The sequence below is a fragment of the Hyperolius riggenbachi genome, chromosome 5 (assembly GCF_040937935.1).
Source record: "Hyperolius riggenbachi isolate aHypRig1 chromosome 5, aHypRig1.pri, whole genome shotgun sequence".
Classification (NCBI taxonomy): domain Eukaryota; kingdom Metazoa; phylum Chordata; class Amphibia; order Anura; family Hyperoliidae; genus Hyperolius; species Hyperolius riggenbachi.
In genome coordinates this window covers 47,790,337-47,810,435 of record NC_090650.1, presented here as the reverse complement: position 1 = coordinate 47,810,435, position 20,099 = coordinate 47,790,337, and the positions used below count along the sequence as shown (strand labels likewise).

General features: G+C 43.2%; 1 protein-coding gene across 1 annotated transcript in view; it reads right to left on the bottom strand.

Moving 5' to 3' along the window:
* The window catches only part of SPAG6 (sperm associated antigen 6), a 202,451-nt gene that overhangs the window by 48,285 nt on the left and 134,067 nt on the right, over positions 1-20,099 (bottom strand). Inside the window, exon 8 of the mRNA XM_068235608.1 lies at positions 11,428-11,619. Coding sequence (XP_068091709.1) covers positions 11,428-11,619 — 192 coding nt within the window. The remainder of the gene's footprint in view (positions 1-11,427; positions 11,620-20,099) is intronic.

Below are 20,099 nucleotides of genomic sequence, written 5' to 3'. Positions count from 1 at the left end.
ATGTACTCCACCCATGTTTGTTTCTTACTTTGTACAGTGCCACGGAATATGTTATGTTATAAATCAATAATAATAATACACACTACTCCCTGAGACCCACCAATTCCATTAAAAATAAATGTTACTTTCGCTCACAATAAAATGTTCTTAAGAGCAGCGTAAATTTTGAACAAACAAACAAAAAACAAAACACTATTTCAGCTTGATAACTTTGTTTTTGGGTGCATAGAAAACATAACTACTGTTTTACAGTCTTTATAGAAGTTTGTAGGGAGATCTCTCAGATTACTGCCAGCCAATGGGTTCCTGCAGGAGCGGAAAATGAGTAACAAAGGCTCTTGCTCTGTGCAGAGAATTACTCCTGCCGCAATTTAAGAGTTTTTGGGCAAACTTGTGATAAAGGATTTCAAACACAATACAGAGTACTGTCGCCACAGGTGCAAATGAGCAATTTTCATTTACTGTCTTAGTGTTTTGCTCTACATGTGTGGGAATTTCATAAAGGAAGTGTTATTTTGCCTTTAATTACAAATGTCTGGCATATTATTATTATTTAGTATTTATATATATCGCCGACATCTTCCGCAGCGCTGTACATAGTATATAGTCTAGTCACTAACTGTCCCTCAGAGGAGCTCACAATCTAATCCCTACCAGAGTCCTATGTCAATATCCTGCAGTGTATGTATTGTAGTCTAGGGTCAATTTTTAGGGGGAAGCCAATTAACTTATCTGTATGTTTTTGGGATATGGGAGGAAACCAGAGTGCCCGGAGGAAACCCACACAGACACGGGGAGAACATACAAACTCCTTGCAGATGTTGACCTGGCTGGGATTTGAACCAGGGACCCAGTGATGTAAGGTGAGCGCGCTAACCACTACACCACCGTGCTGGCATATGAAGGGATACCCCAAAAACACACACTGGGCCCTCCTGTCTCTGGGCCCCATAGCAGTTGCTATCGCTGCATCGTCTCAACAGATGCGTAATTATAAAGCATTACCAGCCTTCTTCAATTGCAGGGGACCAAAATGAATCCCATCAAACCCTAAACACCCTAACTTCAAAAGTGGCCTCATTAGTTCTACTTAGGTCACGCTAATTGCAAGAATGCTAAAACACTTTAGAGATTAAGTGATTAAAAATCTGATTTGCAGCTGGGCCTGGAGAGGAGTCCACCAGTGCGGAAAAAGCCGGCTTGCTGTCAGTTTAGCTTGGCACTGAACTACATCTCCCACATGGCTTTGCTAATGCTGCTAAACATGATCTAGAACAGGCTGTTATTCTAGCGCTGGATAGAGACAACTGCTCGGAGTTTTGACAAATAAAGTGGTTGTTTAATGAGCTGGACATGTTTCCACGGGGAACGCAGCAGAGACCACCAAAATTACTAGTGATGTGTAAGGAATTGGATCCAGGTGTGTACTGGGGGAGGTACAGCTTGGGTCGGCATATGTTTAAATACTAAACAGACAGCGAGATTTGAATGGAATCCGCTAATATAACCGCAGTGAGCACTTAGGACGGCCAGAGGAGGGCTGACTGCCCCGTTCCCATGTGACGCCGGCATGTGTGTCCACAGGGCACGGGCTAAACATATTGTTATGATTTCTGGCAGAAGTGTTACTGTATTAATGCCACACACTGATGGGGAGAGCATTGCTACACAACATCTGGATGGAAGTCAGAATTCCATACTGGGGCATATAAGAAGGCTGCAGGCTGATAATTGCAAAGCAATAGGATCTCCAGCACAGGGCATCTACACCCCAGCGGGCGGCACGGAGACCGCCAGGCATACAGAACATTACTATTATGTAAAAAATAACACTATTACTGATTAGATGAAATCTTCACTGTTGAAGAATATATATTGTCAAAGCTGCTATTAGGTTTTTGTTTTTCTGGTCTACTATTTACGGTATATTTTTTTCCTTTGTGTATTCTGAGCTTTATTATGTGCCAAACCCATTCCGGGCACGACCCAGTGGTGCTTGGCGAATAAATCTGATGTTATATAAAACGGATATATAACAGATATATAACGGATATATAACAGATATATAACAGATATAGAACGGATATATAACGGATATATAACAGATATATATATAATGTATATAAATCTGATATATTATATATATATATATATACACACATACATATATATATACATATATATATATATATATATAATTTATTGTATTTATAAAGCGCCAACATATTACGCAGCGCTGGACATTAGTTTAGGTTACAGACAATATTTAGGGGTGACATACAGCAATATGCCAATACAGGAATACATGCAAACCAGATCACGCAGCAAAGTATCACTGGATGGAAGCATAGAGATTAGGCAAGTTATATATATACACACACACTCACCTACTATATATATATATATATATATATATATATATATATATATATATATATATATATATATATATATATATATATATATATAAAATATCAGTTCTGTTCAAACCTTTTTCTCATTTAAAGGAGTACTATCGATTGAAACGACTTTTTTTTTTAATACTCTATATTAGTGTACACATTACCACTAGTGCTAAGGGCACTTTATTTATTCACCCAGGTCTCTGTCTCACTATCCCTGCTTAAAAATTCATTTCTCACACAGCTCATAGTAGTTTGGGCCACCCTGAGCTGCTTGGTTACTCTGTCACACAGCTCACAAATAGATTTCACTGTGTCACTCACAGCATACAGCAGACATGAGGAGAAATAGGCTGATCTGAGGTGGTAACAGGTAACTAAATGAGCTGTAATATTGCTGGAATATAACTAGCTATACCACGAGTCTGTGTTTACACTCAGACTGGCTGCCTGCTTGAGGCATTCACTCCAGGCTGCATCCACTTTACAAGCTGCTGAGAGGGGCAGACCACTGTCTACAATTAGCATTATTAGTATCTTTATCAGTCAAGAGAAGCAAATATAATAAACACACATTGCTAGAATCTTTAACCCCTTACCACCATATCAACAAGATTCTTTCAGCAAGGTGATAATTAAACTATAAACTGAGGAGTTGATAGCATCTCCCCTGTGCAAAGACATGGTCTAGCCCTCTGGGAGCTCAGTATTAGATACATTTTGTATCCAACACTGACGCCAAAACTGATGGAGGATTTTACAGCTGAGAGGAACAGCTGCGTGAGGAATCAAATTGCTCCTAGTACTTGCCCTAATGTGTGCTACAACATACAGCATTTAAAAATAAATGCATACATCGATAGTATTCCTTTAAGCAAGACAACATTTACCTGCTTGTCCGGCTGTGCGCATACTGTATATCGCTGGTGTTACCTTATCAATTATTCTAGGTGCTGATCATTAAACATCCTAGTAATAAATATTGTGTATATATTAACTGTCAATTGATAGGGGAAGAGCATATTATTCTTCTTTAAGTGTTTATGTCTGCCTAATCATGTATTTAAACATTTTAGCATAATACAGAATAATTTTATATATATACTATACACTGTATGTATATATATATATATATATATATATATATATATATATATATATATATATATATATATATATATATATACATATACACACACACACACTCGTAAGTCATGCTATCTTTTTGCCCAATCTTTGGGAGTATAGTCGCCGTTTCTAATTTAAAATGGGATATAACTCAAAATTACATTTTTTGCTAACACTTAAAAAACATTAAAAAATGAACAAGTAACAGACTGTTCTTATATCATTTGAAGGATTATTTACACTGGCTGCAGGAAAAAATATCAGATTTACTTGTAATTAAGTAATTACTGAGCAAACAAAAGATGAAACGTTCCTTGCTTCCCCTTTGGATAAAACAGAAATGTTTCCACATTGTTTGCACAGCTTAGTACACAATCTAATAATTCTGGACTGCAATGGCTTTAGCTTCAAAAGGAACGTACACAAGCCAGCCCGTGGGGTGGATGTTCTGACGACAGTTCCACGTGAGTACAGGCTGTGTTTGCCCATTGTAGAATCTTTCCTCTCCCTAATTTACAATCTGAAATGTATCACTGGTGGCATCTTTAGATCTGCCAGGTGATCTGTACGGAATGTTTGTTACTGAGAGTTCTATGCACAAAAAAAGTATTGCTTCCTTGGCAGTTGGAAGAAGCTGTTATTTCCCACAATGCAACGAGGTTCACAGACAGCAAACTGTCAGGACCATTGTCATGACATCACACTGTGGGAGGGGTTTCACCACAATATCAGCCATACAGAGTCCCCCTCATGATCTATTTGAGAAAAATAAAAGATTTCTCATGGGAAAGGGGGTATCAGCTACTGACTGGGATGAAGTTCAATTCTTGGTTACAGTTCCTCTTTAAGTTTCATTCCACTTTAATTGCATTAAAAAATGATTTTCCCATTTTAACTTGAGGCTGACAACAGTTCCGTCAATAAACAGAAACTGCACTTCTTTGCAACCATGGTAACAGTACCCTATTTAGAGTACAGACTGCCCAGAAACCCCCACCTTGCCGCCTCAGCGCTGTATAGCTGCAGCTTTATGTTGCTGTCTATTGAGGCGCCTGCTGAAGTCAGCACCCTAATCACCCTGATTTGCCTTCCCTTCCCCGCGCAGTTTTGCAAGTCCCATGTGTTCATTCTCATTTTGTATATTTGGTTGTGAAATGGTGTAGATCTGTTTTATATTTGCTTATGATTTACAATAGCGCTTTTTGTTTAACGAATCCCCGTGTAGATGTACGACTTGCCCTCGGGGCACATTCAGACTACGGGCTGGCAGCGTGGCTTATTTACCTTACAGCTAACAATGTAAATTTGCCATTTTTTTCTTTGTAAATACATAAGCAGACTCTCCAGACCCTGCGAGGACGCAGCTTGTCCGAAGCCTTTATTGATGGCTACAGAGGATGCTGGCAGACGCTGTGCAGGATCTCAATGAGCTGATTGATTAGGTGATCGCTGCTGTGGGGGTTGATTTATGAAGGTCGGAACGCAGTGGAGAATAGTGGGGAATGTAGATGGGTTGGATTTATTTTTTTATATAAAAAAGGTGTCTGCTATTATATGACAAAAGTCTGCAACCATCACCTGGGTCATATCAAAACATAATGGGGTTTCACTAATAGGCTCTACATTTCTGATGCATAATGTGTGTATGAATACATTCAGGGTAGGAACACACAAGGCAGAATCACAGATGCATTTTCCACTATGTGCTATGGAAAACGCATATGCGATTATGCCTAGTGCAGGCATGGGCAAACTTGGCCCTCCAGCGGAACTCCAAGTCCCACAATGCATTGCATGAGTCTTACAGCCACAGTCATGACTCATAAAGGAAAATGCATTATGGGATTTGTAGTTCCTTAACAGCTGGAGGGCGAAGTTTGCCCATGCATGGCCTAGTGTGGTCCTACCCTAAAGGACAACTGAAGTGAGAGTGATATGGAGGCTGCCATATTTATTTCCTTTTAATCAATACCAGTTGCCTGGCTGTCCTGCTGATCCTCTGCCTCTAATGCTTTAGCCATAGCCCCTAAACAAGCATATGCTGATCAGATGTTTCTGGCATTATTGTCACATCTGACAAGATTAGCTGCATTTATTTTATTTATTTATGGATTTATAAAGCGCCAACATATTACGCAGCACTATACATTAATTAAAGGGTACCTAAACTGAGAGGGATATGGATGTTTCCTTTTAAACAATACCAGTTGCCTGGCAGTCCTGCTGATCTCTTTGGCTGCAGTAGTGGCTGAATCACACACCTGAAACCAGCATGCAGCTAATCCAGTCAGACTTCAGTCAGAGCACCTGATCTGCATGCTTGTTGAGGGTTGTGGCTAAACGTATTAGAGACACAGGAGCAGCAGGAGAGTCAGGCAACTTATTTTTTTTAAAGGAAAATCCACATCCCTCTCAGTTTAGGTTCCCTTTAAAGGGACACTTAAGTCAAACAAAAAAAAATGAGTTTTACTCACCTAGGGCTTCCAATAGCCCCCTGCAGCTGTCCGGTGCCCTCGGCGTCTCCTTCCGATCCTCCTGGCCCTGCTGGCAGCCACTCCCTGTTTCGGTGACAGGAGCTGACAGGCTGGGGACGCGAGTGATTCTTCGCATTCCCAGACACATTAGCACCCTCTATGCTGCTATATGGTATATGATATATGCTATAGCAGCATAGATGGCGCTATTGTGGCCAGGAACGCGAAGAATCACTCGCGTCCCCAGCCTGTCAGCTCCTGTCACCGAAACAGGATTTTTTTTTTTTTTTGACTTAAGTGTCCCTTTAAGGTTACAGTCAATGTTTAGGGGTGACATACAGCAATAAGACAATACAGGAATACAAGAGAAACCAGATCACGCAGCACAGTATAAGTAAAAGGTATTTAATGCTTAGCTGCATGCTTGCTTCTGGTGTTGCTCAGAAACTACTGCAGCCAAATAGATCAGCAGGGATGCCAGGCAACTGGTATTGTTTAAAAGGAAAAACATATGGCAGCCTCCATATACCTCTCACTGCAGTTGTCCTTTAAATATATAAGAAGCAAAAATATGTATGATTTTAGAGAGAAAAGCAGCATGCTGTCAGTTTTTAGGTGTGAATGTGATAAAGCATTACATGCTAATGAGCCAATTGATTAAATTGGGTGGCTTATGTTAAAAGCAACTGAGCACTAGCAAGATTTTTCTTCAAAAATCTTTAAAACAACCCCCACCATAAGGAAGGCTCTTACTGGAGTGTTACATTAGAGGGGGGGGGGGGGGAGGGAGCAGCATTACTTGCCAACAAGGGGCTGCTATTGTGGCCTCCAGGGCTGTTATCATCTCCACCACAGTGCTGCAATTTCATTTCCCCAGCCAAGGCGTGAGCCCTTCAAAATGCATTCTGGGAGATGTAGTCAGTGGATGAAAGTAACACTCTGTAGTCGCATTCGTGAACTACATCTCCCAGCATGCATTGCAGCGGGCACAGGACAGTGCTGGGAACATCAACATTCAGCAGCTGTGGTTGGTCTATAAAGGATGATCCCATACATGCTGAGGGCCAGAGGTGCAGCACATTGTAGGTAAGTACTGGAGACTTACGGTACATTGAGGACTGGAGTTGGACACCCCTGGCTTAAAGGACATCTGAGGTGAAAATAAACTAATGAGAAAAACAATTGTATCTATCCTCCTTCTCGTAAAAATGACTTTTTTTAGTTTGTTTTGTTTTATTTTATAGTTTTATTTTATATTTAAAGAGAACTGGAGGTGGGTTCTAAGAATGATATTTACACACAGAGGCTGGGTCTGCCTATACATCCCAGCCTCTGTTGCTATGTAGTGTCCCCCCAGGCCCCCCTTGCGCTCAGCTATGCCCCCATAAATCACAGCCGCGCTGTTGACACGCAGCATGTTGCAGCGGGCTGTGTTTACCTATGTAGTGTCATTCTCGCCGCTCCCCCACCTTCTGCATAGCTCTGGTCCCTGCCCGCGTCCCTTCCCTCCCCACTGATTGGATGGAAGGGACGCGGGCGGGGACCGGATCTATGCAGGAGGCGGGGGAGTGGCAAGAGTGACACTACATAGGTAAACACAGCCCGCTGCGTGTCGACAGCACGGCTGTGATTTATGGGGGCATAGCAGAGCGCAGGGGGGCGCCTGGGGGGACACTACATAGCAACAGAGGCTGGGCTGTATAGGCAGACCCAGCATCTGTGTGCGGATATCATTGTAAAAACCCACCTCTGGTTCTCTTTAAATCTAGTTTTTAAGTTTTTACTGTTTCATTGTCTCTGCTCAATGACACCTTCATTGAAGTACACCAGAGCTCAAATCTATGAATTATTGACCCTTTTTATCTCTTTCCTGCTCTCAGAAGCCATTTACTGTCAGGAAAGAGTTTTATGGCTGTAATTACTTGTGAGGGTTATGCTATATTCTGACCCAGTCCGACCCGGACAGAAACTGTCACTTACATACCTGATTTTTGACTCTTTGAGGCAGAGAAAGAAAAAAAGGAACACAGCCTAGTTATCTGTGTGCTAGGCACTGTACATACACATGTCTATCTCATCATGTCACATGTCACCTTGGGTATCCTTTAAGGTGCGTACACACTCACTACTATAAGGAACGACGGGTGCGTCAGACCCTCCCGCTGGGCGGGCGTTCCACCGGTAGTAGAGCGTGTATACAGTCTGTCGGCAGACTGATAACACTGTTTCTGAACGATAGACTGTACACACGCTCTACTATCGCTGGAACGCCCGCCCAGCGGGAGGGGCTGACGGACCCGTCGTTCCTTATAGTAGTGCGTGTGTACGCACCTTAAAGAGAATGAAAAGTCCATGACTCTTCGCCTACATCATGCATTGTTAACGATCCTATTGGTTAAGAATCGTTTGGCATTTTGGTTGCAGTCTTTTGCCGCCATTTACATTAAATTGCTTAAGTTCTTTTCGATGTGTACAATTGGTCGTTTAACACGCTTTTATCTTGCAATGTGTACTTAGCTATATGAAATGTGCTACTATACAATTTTGAAAAGCATTCCACTGAATTCAATGAAAACTGAACAATACATTCCCTTTAGTAACATCTACCGACCACAATGGCAATACATGAGATGTGCCGGTACAGTGTAATATGAGGCATTCGTAAGAGTTTATTTCTGAATGAAGTAAGGATGCCAGGAGACTAATGGATATCACCCGGCAGAGTGGAGATAATACTGAATGCTTGCAGACTGGAAAAACACCACTGAGAGCCACATCCCTTGCAGGCTGGAAGCAGGGAAAAGGTTAGAAGTTTGGTCCAAGGAATTGCTGCCAGTAGACAAGTGCTTGCAGATAAGGGAGAAACCTCATACCACACGCTCATATAACCACCCCAAGTCCAGGCTTTTCGGTGCATAGCTATGGGGATACGCCATCATTTGCAAAGCATAAAGGCAGGATGTAGAAAGCCAAGGTCACATGATCCGACTGCAGGAATGGAAAACTCTTCCAAATGATGCACTGGGAAACAACAGAGCTACTTCATCACAGCACCAGAGTGGACGCTGACCGGGTCATGGAACCCAGGCTTGGAAGAACCAGTTCATTGATGTATGTAGACATTTGTACAGAGGTGCCAAAAAAGGAGAAAAGCATCTAAAAACCGTTTAAAAGGGGAAAGCCATGGTGGACTTACCTCCTTTGTAGATCAACGGACATAAGACCGTTATTTTAATTCAAAAATAACATTTATTAGAATTTATTGCATTGAAGAAGCTCCAATGCATTGTGGAGCTTCTAATAAATGTTATTTATGAATTAAAATAACGGTCTTATGTCTGTTGATCTTCTGGAGAAGCATGTCTCATCAGCTGATAGATTTGCAAAGCTCTGATTTGCTGTGATCCCATCCTTTAGCACATGATCACAACTAGCAAATCAGAGACTTGCAAAACTATCACCTGACCAAACTGATCACATGCTTCTCCATGAGTTCCCCTAGACATGACCATCCCTACTGCTTTGTGCTGGGGAAATAACTCTCACACTCATGGCAGTAAGGAGCTACTGGGTGCAGCCTGGTACTAGCCAATGGGCTTGATTCACTAAGACAAATAGCATGCCTTATCAAAGTTAACACGCCTTATCAAAGTTAACACGCCTTATCAGAGTAGCATAGCGAGCGCTACGAACCCGCAGGGGCTCAGGGCAGGACAAGTGGAGCTCTCGTCATTGCCAATTAGCAGGCATACGTTTGCTATGCTACTCTGATAAGGCGTGTTAACTTTGATTAGGCATGCTATTTGTCTTAGTGAATCAAGCCCAATATATTTAATGCAAAAAAGTACAGATATGCAATGTACAAAACATTGTGCAATAAATATAATGGTGGTAAGCATGGATTTAAATAACATTTTAGAACTGACAAACAAATCAAATTTTTGATGCAAAACGCTTAAAGGGATCCTGAGCAGTGTCATAAAAAAAGAAAACTGGACTTACCTGGGGCTTCCTCCAGCCCACCGTAGCCCGTGAGGTCCCCTCTGGGGTCCTGCTGGTGGCTCTGGTAATGCACCGACTTCGGGTGAAGTCGCACGTGCTCAGCCCTGCCGCTCAGCCCTGCCGCTCAGCCCTGCCGCTCAGCCCTGCCGCTCAGCCCTGCCATCATGCCAGGACTCTTGCAGCAGCCGGTACACAGCGGGGGCGAGCATGTGCGTCTTCATCCAAAGTCAGCGTATTACCAGAGCTGCCAATGGGACCGCGGAGGGGGCCAGGAGGATGTCAGGGACCTCACGAGCTAGGGTGGGCTGGAGGAAGCCCCACATAGGTCCTGTTTTCTTTTTTATGACACCGCTCAAGGTCCCTTTAAAGAGGCACTGGAGGGGCCAGACATTATTTGTACTGGCTTCGGAATTCTCAGTAAACAAACATTCCGCAGAGCTGCACCTGACAGGTCTAAAGATCTCACCACCTGTGATAAAGCTCCGAATGTAAATAGGGGAGAGGAAAGATTTTACAATAGGCAAACACTGACTAAATAATTTATAAATAAATATTTTAAAGCAGGATTGTCACCATAAAAATCAAATTTCAACAGCAACTGTTCTGAGTGTATTAAGTGATAAAGATGCCAATCCTGCATTCAAAACGTTCAAATTTTTTCTGCTGTTATGGTTTAGAGTTATCACATACTTTAGGATCACTAGCCCTTTAGTAGTCAGTGCCAAACAGTTGCATGCTGGGGGTTCTTTTTATCTATAATATATTCCTCCTCTTCCATTTATTTCCCTGCCTATCTGCCTATCTGAAACACCCCCTGATTACTTGTGTTTACAAGCAAGGCTGAGGTGACTGAGCGATTGGAGGAGAAAAGAAAAAAAGTAAAGGGCAGAAATGACATCAGGATTTAGCCTAAACTGTGGGCAAAAGACATGGCCCCCATCAGGAACAGAATTCTCTTCATTTACTATATACAATTCAATGAAATCAAAACGTGGACAATACAATACATGTGTTATGTAAGTAGATCAAGTATTTATCTACTTATATGTGTGTTTTTTCCCTGGCATAGTATGGCTGATCCTACTGCTTTAAAAAAAATCAAGCATTTTTAATAATTATGTTATTTTCACTACAGTTCCTCTTTAATATCAGAGTATTATAAACAGTTATCATTGGGTTAAACTGATGCAGCACTAATACAAAAGCCTGTGCTGGTCCTAAGTAGATGATTGCAGACTCCAAGCATACATTCATCCAGTGAGACTGCTCTGTCTCATTCACAAAGCTTTGATCAATAAGTGGATGGATGGTGTAGCTGGGTGTGAGGCTGCTCAGTGAAATAGCATCTGTCAGCTCTGACAAGGTAGGAAGTCGACTAATGTGTCCTAACTACTCATCTTTCAAGCAGGATGAGCGTTTACCTTGACTTGTAGGTCCTCTGAGCTTTCCGTGTCCATGTATAAAGACAGCAGCTTTGGCAGGACGTTTGCTACGGCGACAGCACGTGCGTGCTCTGGAGTGTGCCTCCCAATCTGGCCCAGCGACCAGGCAGCAGCTGCCTTGATGTGATCCTCTGCTTCCTCTGACAGACAGATGGCTAATTGAGGGACCCCCTGCAAGGTTCAACACAAAAGTCCATGGTGAAAAGCAATGCATATCAAGTGATCTCCCCAAATAACGTAAACCATTAGCTAGAAATCACGGCTTTTGTGTCCTCCTCCCTCTTACCGATTCCTGACAGGAGAAGAACCCATTCCCCTCCGAAATCACCTGGTCTGCATCAATAACAAGCCGGCAAAGAGTTAAACATTAGCATACAGGTAAAGGCTGAAATCATAATTTCCTTCCATACAGCACGGAGAGCATTACTGTCACATTACGCTCCTCCTTCGGGGCAGAGAGATGAAATTAGGCCCGGGTTCCTCGTCATTTCAACCCATTACAAATAATCTCTGGCATTTATTTAAAGTGGGATAAAACTCTGACGAAACATTCAATAAAAATGTGTTTTCCTACTTTTTATTACCCATACAGTAACCATATTTGTTTTTGTGTAAATATTGTCTGTCTACAAAGTCCTGAAGTCCAGTTTATCTGCTCTGAAAGCTGCCATTGGGCTTGATTCACTATAATAAATAGTGAACGTTACGCTCGCTATCTCCTTTTGCTCACCTTACTGCACGCTTAGCGTGACTTAGCAGTTAACATGCCTGATCAGAGTTAATGTGCCTTATCAGAGTTAGCGTGCCTTATCAGAGTAGCATAGTGAGCGCTACGAACGTATGCATTCTAATTGGCAATGACGAGGGCTCCACTCATCCTGCCCTGAGCCCCTGCGGGTCCAATCACTTTAAATTACATTATCCCTGCAATTTGATTGGCCCAATAAGCTGCCTGTCACTTGACAGGAAACTTGACAGTCTATTGGGCCAATCAAAGTGTGGGGATAATGTCCTTTAAAATGATTGGACCCGCAGGGGCTCAGGGCAGGACGAGTGGAGCGCTCGTCATTGCCAATTAGCATGGATAAGTTCGTAGCGCTCGCTATGCTACTCTGATAAGGCACGCTAACTCTGATAAGGCACGTTAACTCAGATAAGGCACGTTAACTCTGATAAGGTTCGCTATTTATTATAGTGAATCAACCCACTTGTATTTTACTGCATAGCGGCTAGATTTATATATTATAACGTATCCAGTGAACACTTCTCAGCTCTTCCTGGCTCTGCAATGCGTTCAGTTCAGTGTCAGCATGCTGCTGGCTGGATACTAATTATAGCAAACAAAGGAAGGTAAACAAAAGATAATGTTATCACCTCTTCCGATGCAGCCAGAAGCATGAGGTGTGTACACACGCACTACCAAATGCAACGACGGGTCCGCCGGACTCTCCCGCTGGGCGGTCTTTAGCCAACAGTATGCGCGTGTGTACGCACTGTCGGCTCAGCCGCTCAGCGGATCATTTAGAATCAGCCATATCAGTCCGCTGACACCGCGCACACACGCACATACTGTCGGCTAAAGACCGCCCAGCGGGAGGGTCCGGCGGACCCGTCGTTGCATTTGGTAGTGCGTGTGTACGCACCTTAAGCTTTCTGAATAACTGTTTGATTTTTTTTGAGGTAGTAGATTTTATGCTGTAAATAATCTTTTAGAACAAAGAGGAAATGCTGAGTTTCATAGCACTTTAAGGGTGATTGTGAGTGGTTGCCCATAGCAGCCAATCAGCTTTCAGCACTTTCAAGCAGCTGGACTAGGCTGTTAGATAGAGAAAGATTAGTTTTAATTGGTTGTTATGGGTGACGTTGCCTTACCTAATGAAGGTCTCTGTGTACTTTAAAGCCACTCGTGAATAAGAAGAAATTACAGAACATCAATGCTAGATAACTGCTCTGCGCACGTCATTGTGTGTAATGGTTTTAAGAACGTCAGCACAAGATAATGAGTTTAAGAACCAGGGCATTCGGTGGGGGCTGAATTGCTGGAAATGTGTTTAATCTTTGTGCGGCTAACTCGTCCCATGTTAGGGCTATGGCACATGAGAAGCAAAGGCTACAGTACATGTCTATACAGTATGTCTGTGCGAAAGATCAACTGACAGTAGACTGAAAACACAGATGTTAAAATGAGAGAAATACACAGGAATGAAGAGCTAATTCGTTATTATGGCTGCTTCCCAGGATGAACAAGACAGACTGAACTTTCCTTCTACAAGCAAAGCAATGGTTAGGTTCTGCTTTTCTCAGGCTCTTAAAGGACAACTGAAGTGAGAAGCTTATGGATGCTGCCATATTTATTTAAACAATGCCAGCCCTACTGATCAATTTGGATGCAGAAGTGTCTGAATAATGCCAGAAACAAGCATGCAGCTAATCTTGTCAGATCTGACAATAATGTCAGAAACAACTGATCTGCAAATGCTTGTTCTGAGTCTATGGCTAAAGTATTAGAGACAGAGGATCAGAAGGACAGCCAGGCAACTGGTATTGTTTAAAAGGAAATAAATATGGCTGCCTCCCTATCATTTAGACATCACAGTCCACTGAGTCCAGGTTAACCCTTCAGGGTAGGTCCAATTCTTACTGGGCACTACCCACATAAACACACCTTCATAAACATAAGTGTCAGCAAACATTAGGTAGTACCAATGTACATCAATACAGTCGGCCTCAACCATGGCTAAACAGTAACTCACTGCCCCAAGGATATGATATGTTCCCTCTCTCCAACCACCCACTAATCGATGATCAGTCTAAAATGTTTTCTGTAGTTAATGCTTTGCTGTCTTGTGTTTTCTCCCCTTGGTCGTGGTGAGCAGTGGCTGGATAGTGTACTAGATAAGGGCTCTGCCTCTGACACAGGAGACCTGGGTTCAAATCTTGGCTTTTCCTGTGCAGTAAGCCAGTACATATTCAGTGAGGGGGAAGACTACCTACCCTAACGCAGCTACAGTCTTCAGAGCTCTGGCGCTTTGAGTCCGCCAGGGGAAAAGCGTGATATACATGTTCTTTGACTTGTAATCGATTCTAGTCTCCATATTGGGTGTTTATCTATCCACCTGCCTGCCCACAGGACTACAACACCATTGTAGAGCCCAGCTCACAGTCAGGTAGGATGTAAATGTAATTTCTGCACACAGACTTCCATAGGTAGAAGCCCACATGGAGCAAGCGCTGTCAGGCCTATCTGCAGCCTCATTTTTCAGGACAGCAGATAGAATGGTGAATGGTTGGTGTCTTTGCTTAGACTGTCAGTCAGTGGAGATTTGGGGCTTCAGTAGACACAGCAGTCGCACTCTCACCCCTGCTAAGCTGACTACCTCAGAGTAGTTTCCAAAGGAGGATGACTCCTGGTGGATTGGGCATTAAAGGGATGAGAACGAGTTCCTGCACGTCACCAACAGTGGTGTGCGCTCGTGCTTCACACTTAAACTCTTTCACCCCATGGTAGATTTTCACTTTCTGCAATGGCCATTTGTATCTGAACTGGGATTTAATAGGTGCCCATACATCAGACAATGTATGGGCATATCGACCAAGAGACAGATCTCTCTCTGATCAAATCTAATCAGAGAGAGATCTGTTGCCTGCTCATACACCACAGGCCGATTCCCAATCAATCTCATGCTGAAATTGTTCCGGAATCGGCCTTGCAACACCGCATCCGCCACCTCACCGGCCCGACGCTGTCCCCTCTAATATTTCATGTGCATTATACATTACCTGTCCATGTCCGCCGCTGGCTCCGGGCTCCTCCATCCATACATGGGCCCGCATAGTTGCCTGAGTAACGTAGGCACGAGTGTGATGTCATTAAAGGATACCCGAAGTGACATGTGACATGATGAGATAGACATGGGTATGTACAGTGCCGAGCACACAAATAACTGTGCTGTGTTCCTTTTTTTCTTTCTCTGCCTGAAAGAGTTAAATATCAGGTATGTAAGTGGCTCACTCAGTCCTGACTGACAGGAAGTGACTACAGTGTGACCCTCACTGATAAGAAATTCAAACTATAAAACACTTTTCTAGCAGAAAATGGTTTCTGAGAGCAAGAAAGAGATAAAAAGGGGAATTTCTTATTAGTGAGGGTCACACTGTAGTCACTTCCTGTCTGAGTCAGGACTGAGTCAGCCACTTACATACCCGATATTTAACTCTTTCAGGCAGAGAAAGAAAAAAAGGAACACAGCATAGTTATTTGTGTGTTAGGCGCTGTACATACACATGTCTATCTCATCATGTCACATGTCACTTCAGGTATCCTTTAAATCTGGTTCACTCAGCTACCACACAGAGAATCAATGGCTTTTTAATTGTTTGTCACTATCCTACTATCAGGAGTGTTTGCACACCCCCAGAGAGGGTTCTAGCCGGGCAATATACATTGTATAAAGGAAAATAAATATGGTAGCCTTTATATCCCTCTTGCTTAAAGGTGCCCATACATGGTACAATAAAAATGTTCGATTTTCCAGTTTATTCGATCTAAATGATCGAATCAAATGAAAGTCGAAAATAATATATTTTTTTTATCAAGAAATTTGAACGATTATCCTGTTTTTGCTGGAAAAATTTTGCTGTTCACATTAGCGGTGAGCGTAATGGAAGCGGAATGTATACTGTACAAACGGTCCGGTATGCAAACGGATCCAATGTTAACCAATGCATCCATTCGCATCCATCCGCTTGTACGGATCTGTTGTCCGTTCCGCTCAATGGACAAAAAAATGCTGCAGGACCTATTTTTCCGGACCGTTGTGCCCAGCGGAACAGAAATGGAAGGTTTTGCAGCTGCATACGAACAAATAGAAAACTGACAGTTTACAGCGCACTGGCTGTAAAAACTGACGGCCAGCTCCGCAAAAAAACGCTTATGTGAACCGGCCCACAGTACAAACATGCTGCCCCTGTAATCTCTGCTGCCTTATGCAAATGTTTCACCTTGCTTCATGAGAGAACCGGCCCTGCCCTCGCCATGTATTTTCAGTTGTCTCTAGTCGTTGGCACTCGTATATGCTTTCTTGTGATGGTGCTCCCCCCTACAGCCAAATATTAATAGAGTACGAGAAACCTTCCAAACTAACTCTCTACTCTATTTTTAGCTAACAGCTGTTTCTGCATAAAAAGGGACTTTTATCGAACTTTTGGTTAAGAACTGTGAATCTAAAATGACATATTGATATATTGTAGAAGTGAAGTGAAGTAGAAGAAGAAATCCCCGCTGTTTACATCATACGGCACTGCTGCGCAGCAGCGCCGTGACGTAGATCGGCGATCCCCGGCCTCTGATTGGCCAGGGAATGCCGGCATCTGATAGGCAGAAGCCTATCCTATCAGGCGCAGGACAGATATCCGTCCTGCGCCGCTCAGAGGGGAAGGAAGAGGGAGGGAACGGGCGAGAGGGAGGAGAACGCTGCGGAGGGGGGCTTTGAAGAGCCCCCCCGCTAAGCAAATGCAGCCGGCGGCGATCAGACCCCCCCCCCAGCAGGACATCCCCCTAGTTGGGAAAAAAGGGGGATAGTCTGATCACCCTGCTGCACTCCTGATCGGTGCTGCGGGCGGTAGAGGCCACGCAGCACCGATCACTGAAAAATCCCCTGGTCGTCAAGTGGTTAAGGTGGCCATACAGTACATCATTGGGAGAATGGGCAGATTAACCATTAGATAGATCTTTCTCTGATCAGAGTGAGATATACTGCTTGCCCACACACTGAACAGCCATGTCCAATAGATTTAAGAATAAAATCTTTCTTCTATTTTTAACTTCTCTCTTTGTGAAGATGTATTGATTTATTTTTTTTCCTTTTGGTAAAAATTCTACTTGAAAGTGTAATAAAATAAAAAATAAATTATTTATTTTTATCTGGTAAACGAGTAATAAGGATGCTAACCGGGCAATCCAAAAATTAAAATCACTATTACTTTTCTTGTTGATAAATGATCATTCCCCAGTTTACCTGACTCTTATTTGGTACACAGAAAACTTGGTACGCAAAAAGGAAGTTGCAGGGCATGCTGGGTTGTCCTTTTTTGCTTCTCTACTTCCCCCTCAGACTTAACTAATGCAGCCTGATTGGCTGAAGCCTCTTTCCCTCCTGTTTTTCCCTCCCAAACCTCTGTTCCTCTCTGATTGGCCAGTATTTCTCATGCTGAGACAATGCACTTTCTATAGTGGAGGGTGGGCAATGCATACACAATCAGGTAAAGGAGAGTAAGTGAGGAAATTACATCAAGATTGGCTTCAAAATAGCCACACTTAAAATGGGAATTCTAAGAAGGATTTTCTCTTTTTTTTACTGTAGAAAAATCACTAAAATCAAAACGTGGACAGTGCGAGTGCATATGTTATGTAAGTAGAGCAAGTATTTATCTACTTATTTATGTGGGGTTTTTTTCAAAGATAGTATGGCTGACAGCTCCTCTTTAAGAAATAATTCCTAAAGTTAACGACTGAATCCTTAATTTAATGACTAAATCCTAGACTTAAAGACAGGATGTTAATTCACAGAGAGGAATGCAAGTGATAACAACTGTGAAGTGTGTGAGGAATTATCAACTGGCCTGAACTGTCCCTAAGAGGGGTGTTACTGGAGACAGCAAAGTAAAGTGCAGGATTCTGAGCTGTCTGCTTCATTTTTCATTTTTTAGTATTTTATACAGAAGGGGGCTGTGTATAGAGATAAATACACAGTATGCACACAGAGAGGGAGGAGGTGAAAGACATCCAGCTTATATGCTATATATATATATATATATATATATATATATATATATATATATATATAGTCACACACTGACACACACACAGCCACTCCCTCTTTCTCCTTCCCTAGCTGCCATACACAGGATCCTGCAGGATGGCATCATCCTGGTAGAGAAGGCAGGAGGGGCGTAGCTACATCGTGCCTGCGTGTGCACCGCCCCACCCTATCAATTGCATGTAAGAATAACTACAGAGGTGATAACTTAACCACTTGAGGACCCACCCTTTACCCCCCCTTAAGGACCAGCGCTGTTTTAGGTGATCTGTGCTGGGTGGGCTCTGCAGCCCCCAGCACAGATCAAAGGGCACTCAGAGCGATCAGATCGCCCCCCTTTTTTCCCCACTAGGGGGATGATGTGCAGGGGGGGTCTGATCGCTCCTCCTGGCTGGCATTTTGCGGGGGGGGGGGGCACCTCAAAGCCCCCCTCCGCGGCGAAATCCTCCCCCTCCCTCTCCTACCTGCCACCCCCGGGAGATCTGGGCTGCACAGGACGCTATCCGTCCTGTGCAGCCAGTGACAGGACGTCCCCTGTCACATGGAGGCGATCCCCGGCCGCTGATTGGCCGGGGATCGCCGATCTGCCTTACGGCGCTGCTGCGCAGCAGCGCCGTACAAATGTAAACAAAGCGGATTATTTCCGCTTGTGTTTACATTTAGCCTGCGCGCCGCCATCGGCGGCCCGCAGGCTATTCACGGAGCCCCCCGCCGTGAATTGACAGGAAGCAGCCGCTCGTACGAGCGGCTGCTTCCTGATTAATTAGGCTGCAGCTGGCGACGCAATACTGCGTCGCTGGTCCTGCAGCTGCCACTTTGCCGACGCACGGTATAAGCGTGCAGTCGGCAAGTGGTTAAAGACTAGAGTGATAAGATAACTCTCTCACTGTGAACACTTATCACTACATGTTAATAAGTCAAGCTTCTTTAGTGAATTAAAAGTGACCATACACTTGTACATTTGCAGCAGATTTGACCATCAGATAGATTTCTGTCAGATGCCTGTCAAGTCGAATCTGGCAGGAATCTATCTGATGTGTGCCACACACTAGGAACAGATTTCCAATAGATTTCAGAATAAAATCTATTGGAAATCTATCTAAATGCATTATTGGACCACTAGATCCAATGCAACTCTATGGACCATCAATCTGCTGCCAGCAGCAGATCGACCAGATTTTCCATCCTGTCAGATCAAATCGATTTGAAATCAATCAAAATCGTCCGCAAATCAATCAACTGATTTGATAGAATCGATTTCTGATCAATCGATGGCAGTGTATGGGCCGCTTAAGGGAGGGTGTTATCCCAAGGGATTCAACAGACTTCCTAGGGAGACAGAAAAAAACTCAGAGAGACAAACAGCCCCTTATGATGATCAAGTGCTGATCATGTAGTCTTGATGAGCAAAAGAATACTCACAAGTGTGGGTTGCACGACTAGCAACCACAGTAGGAAGGCAGGTGAGGAAATCCCCGTCCTAACTCGGGTTCTTTAGGTCATCAGATATGTGGGTCATGCTCCAAAAAAAAGCAATGGTTCAGAATTGAACACTTAACTAATCCCTCAAAGCAGCTGGGAGGCTGTGATGTAACAACCGGGAGGGAGAAGGCACGCCAAAAATAGGTGTTAGTGGATGGCAGGCATATCTATATTATGTGACTAAAGATAATAATAAATAATAAAAATGGCTTACCTCTAAAAAAAAGTTTGCAATGCCAATTTCTAATAAAAGATTTATTATTCAAAAGAAAGTATAAAAGATAACGCATTTCATGAAGCACAATCCGCTTCCTCGGATCAAATACAAAACAGGGTCTTTACACTGCAGAC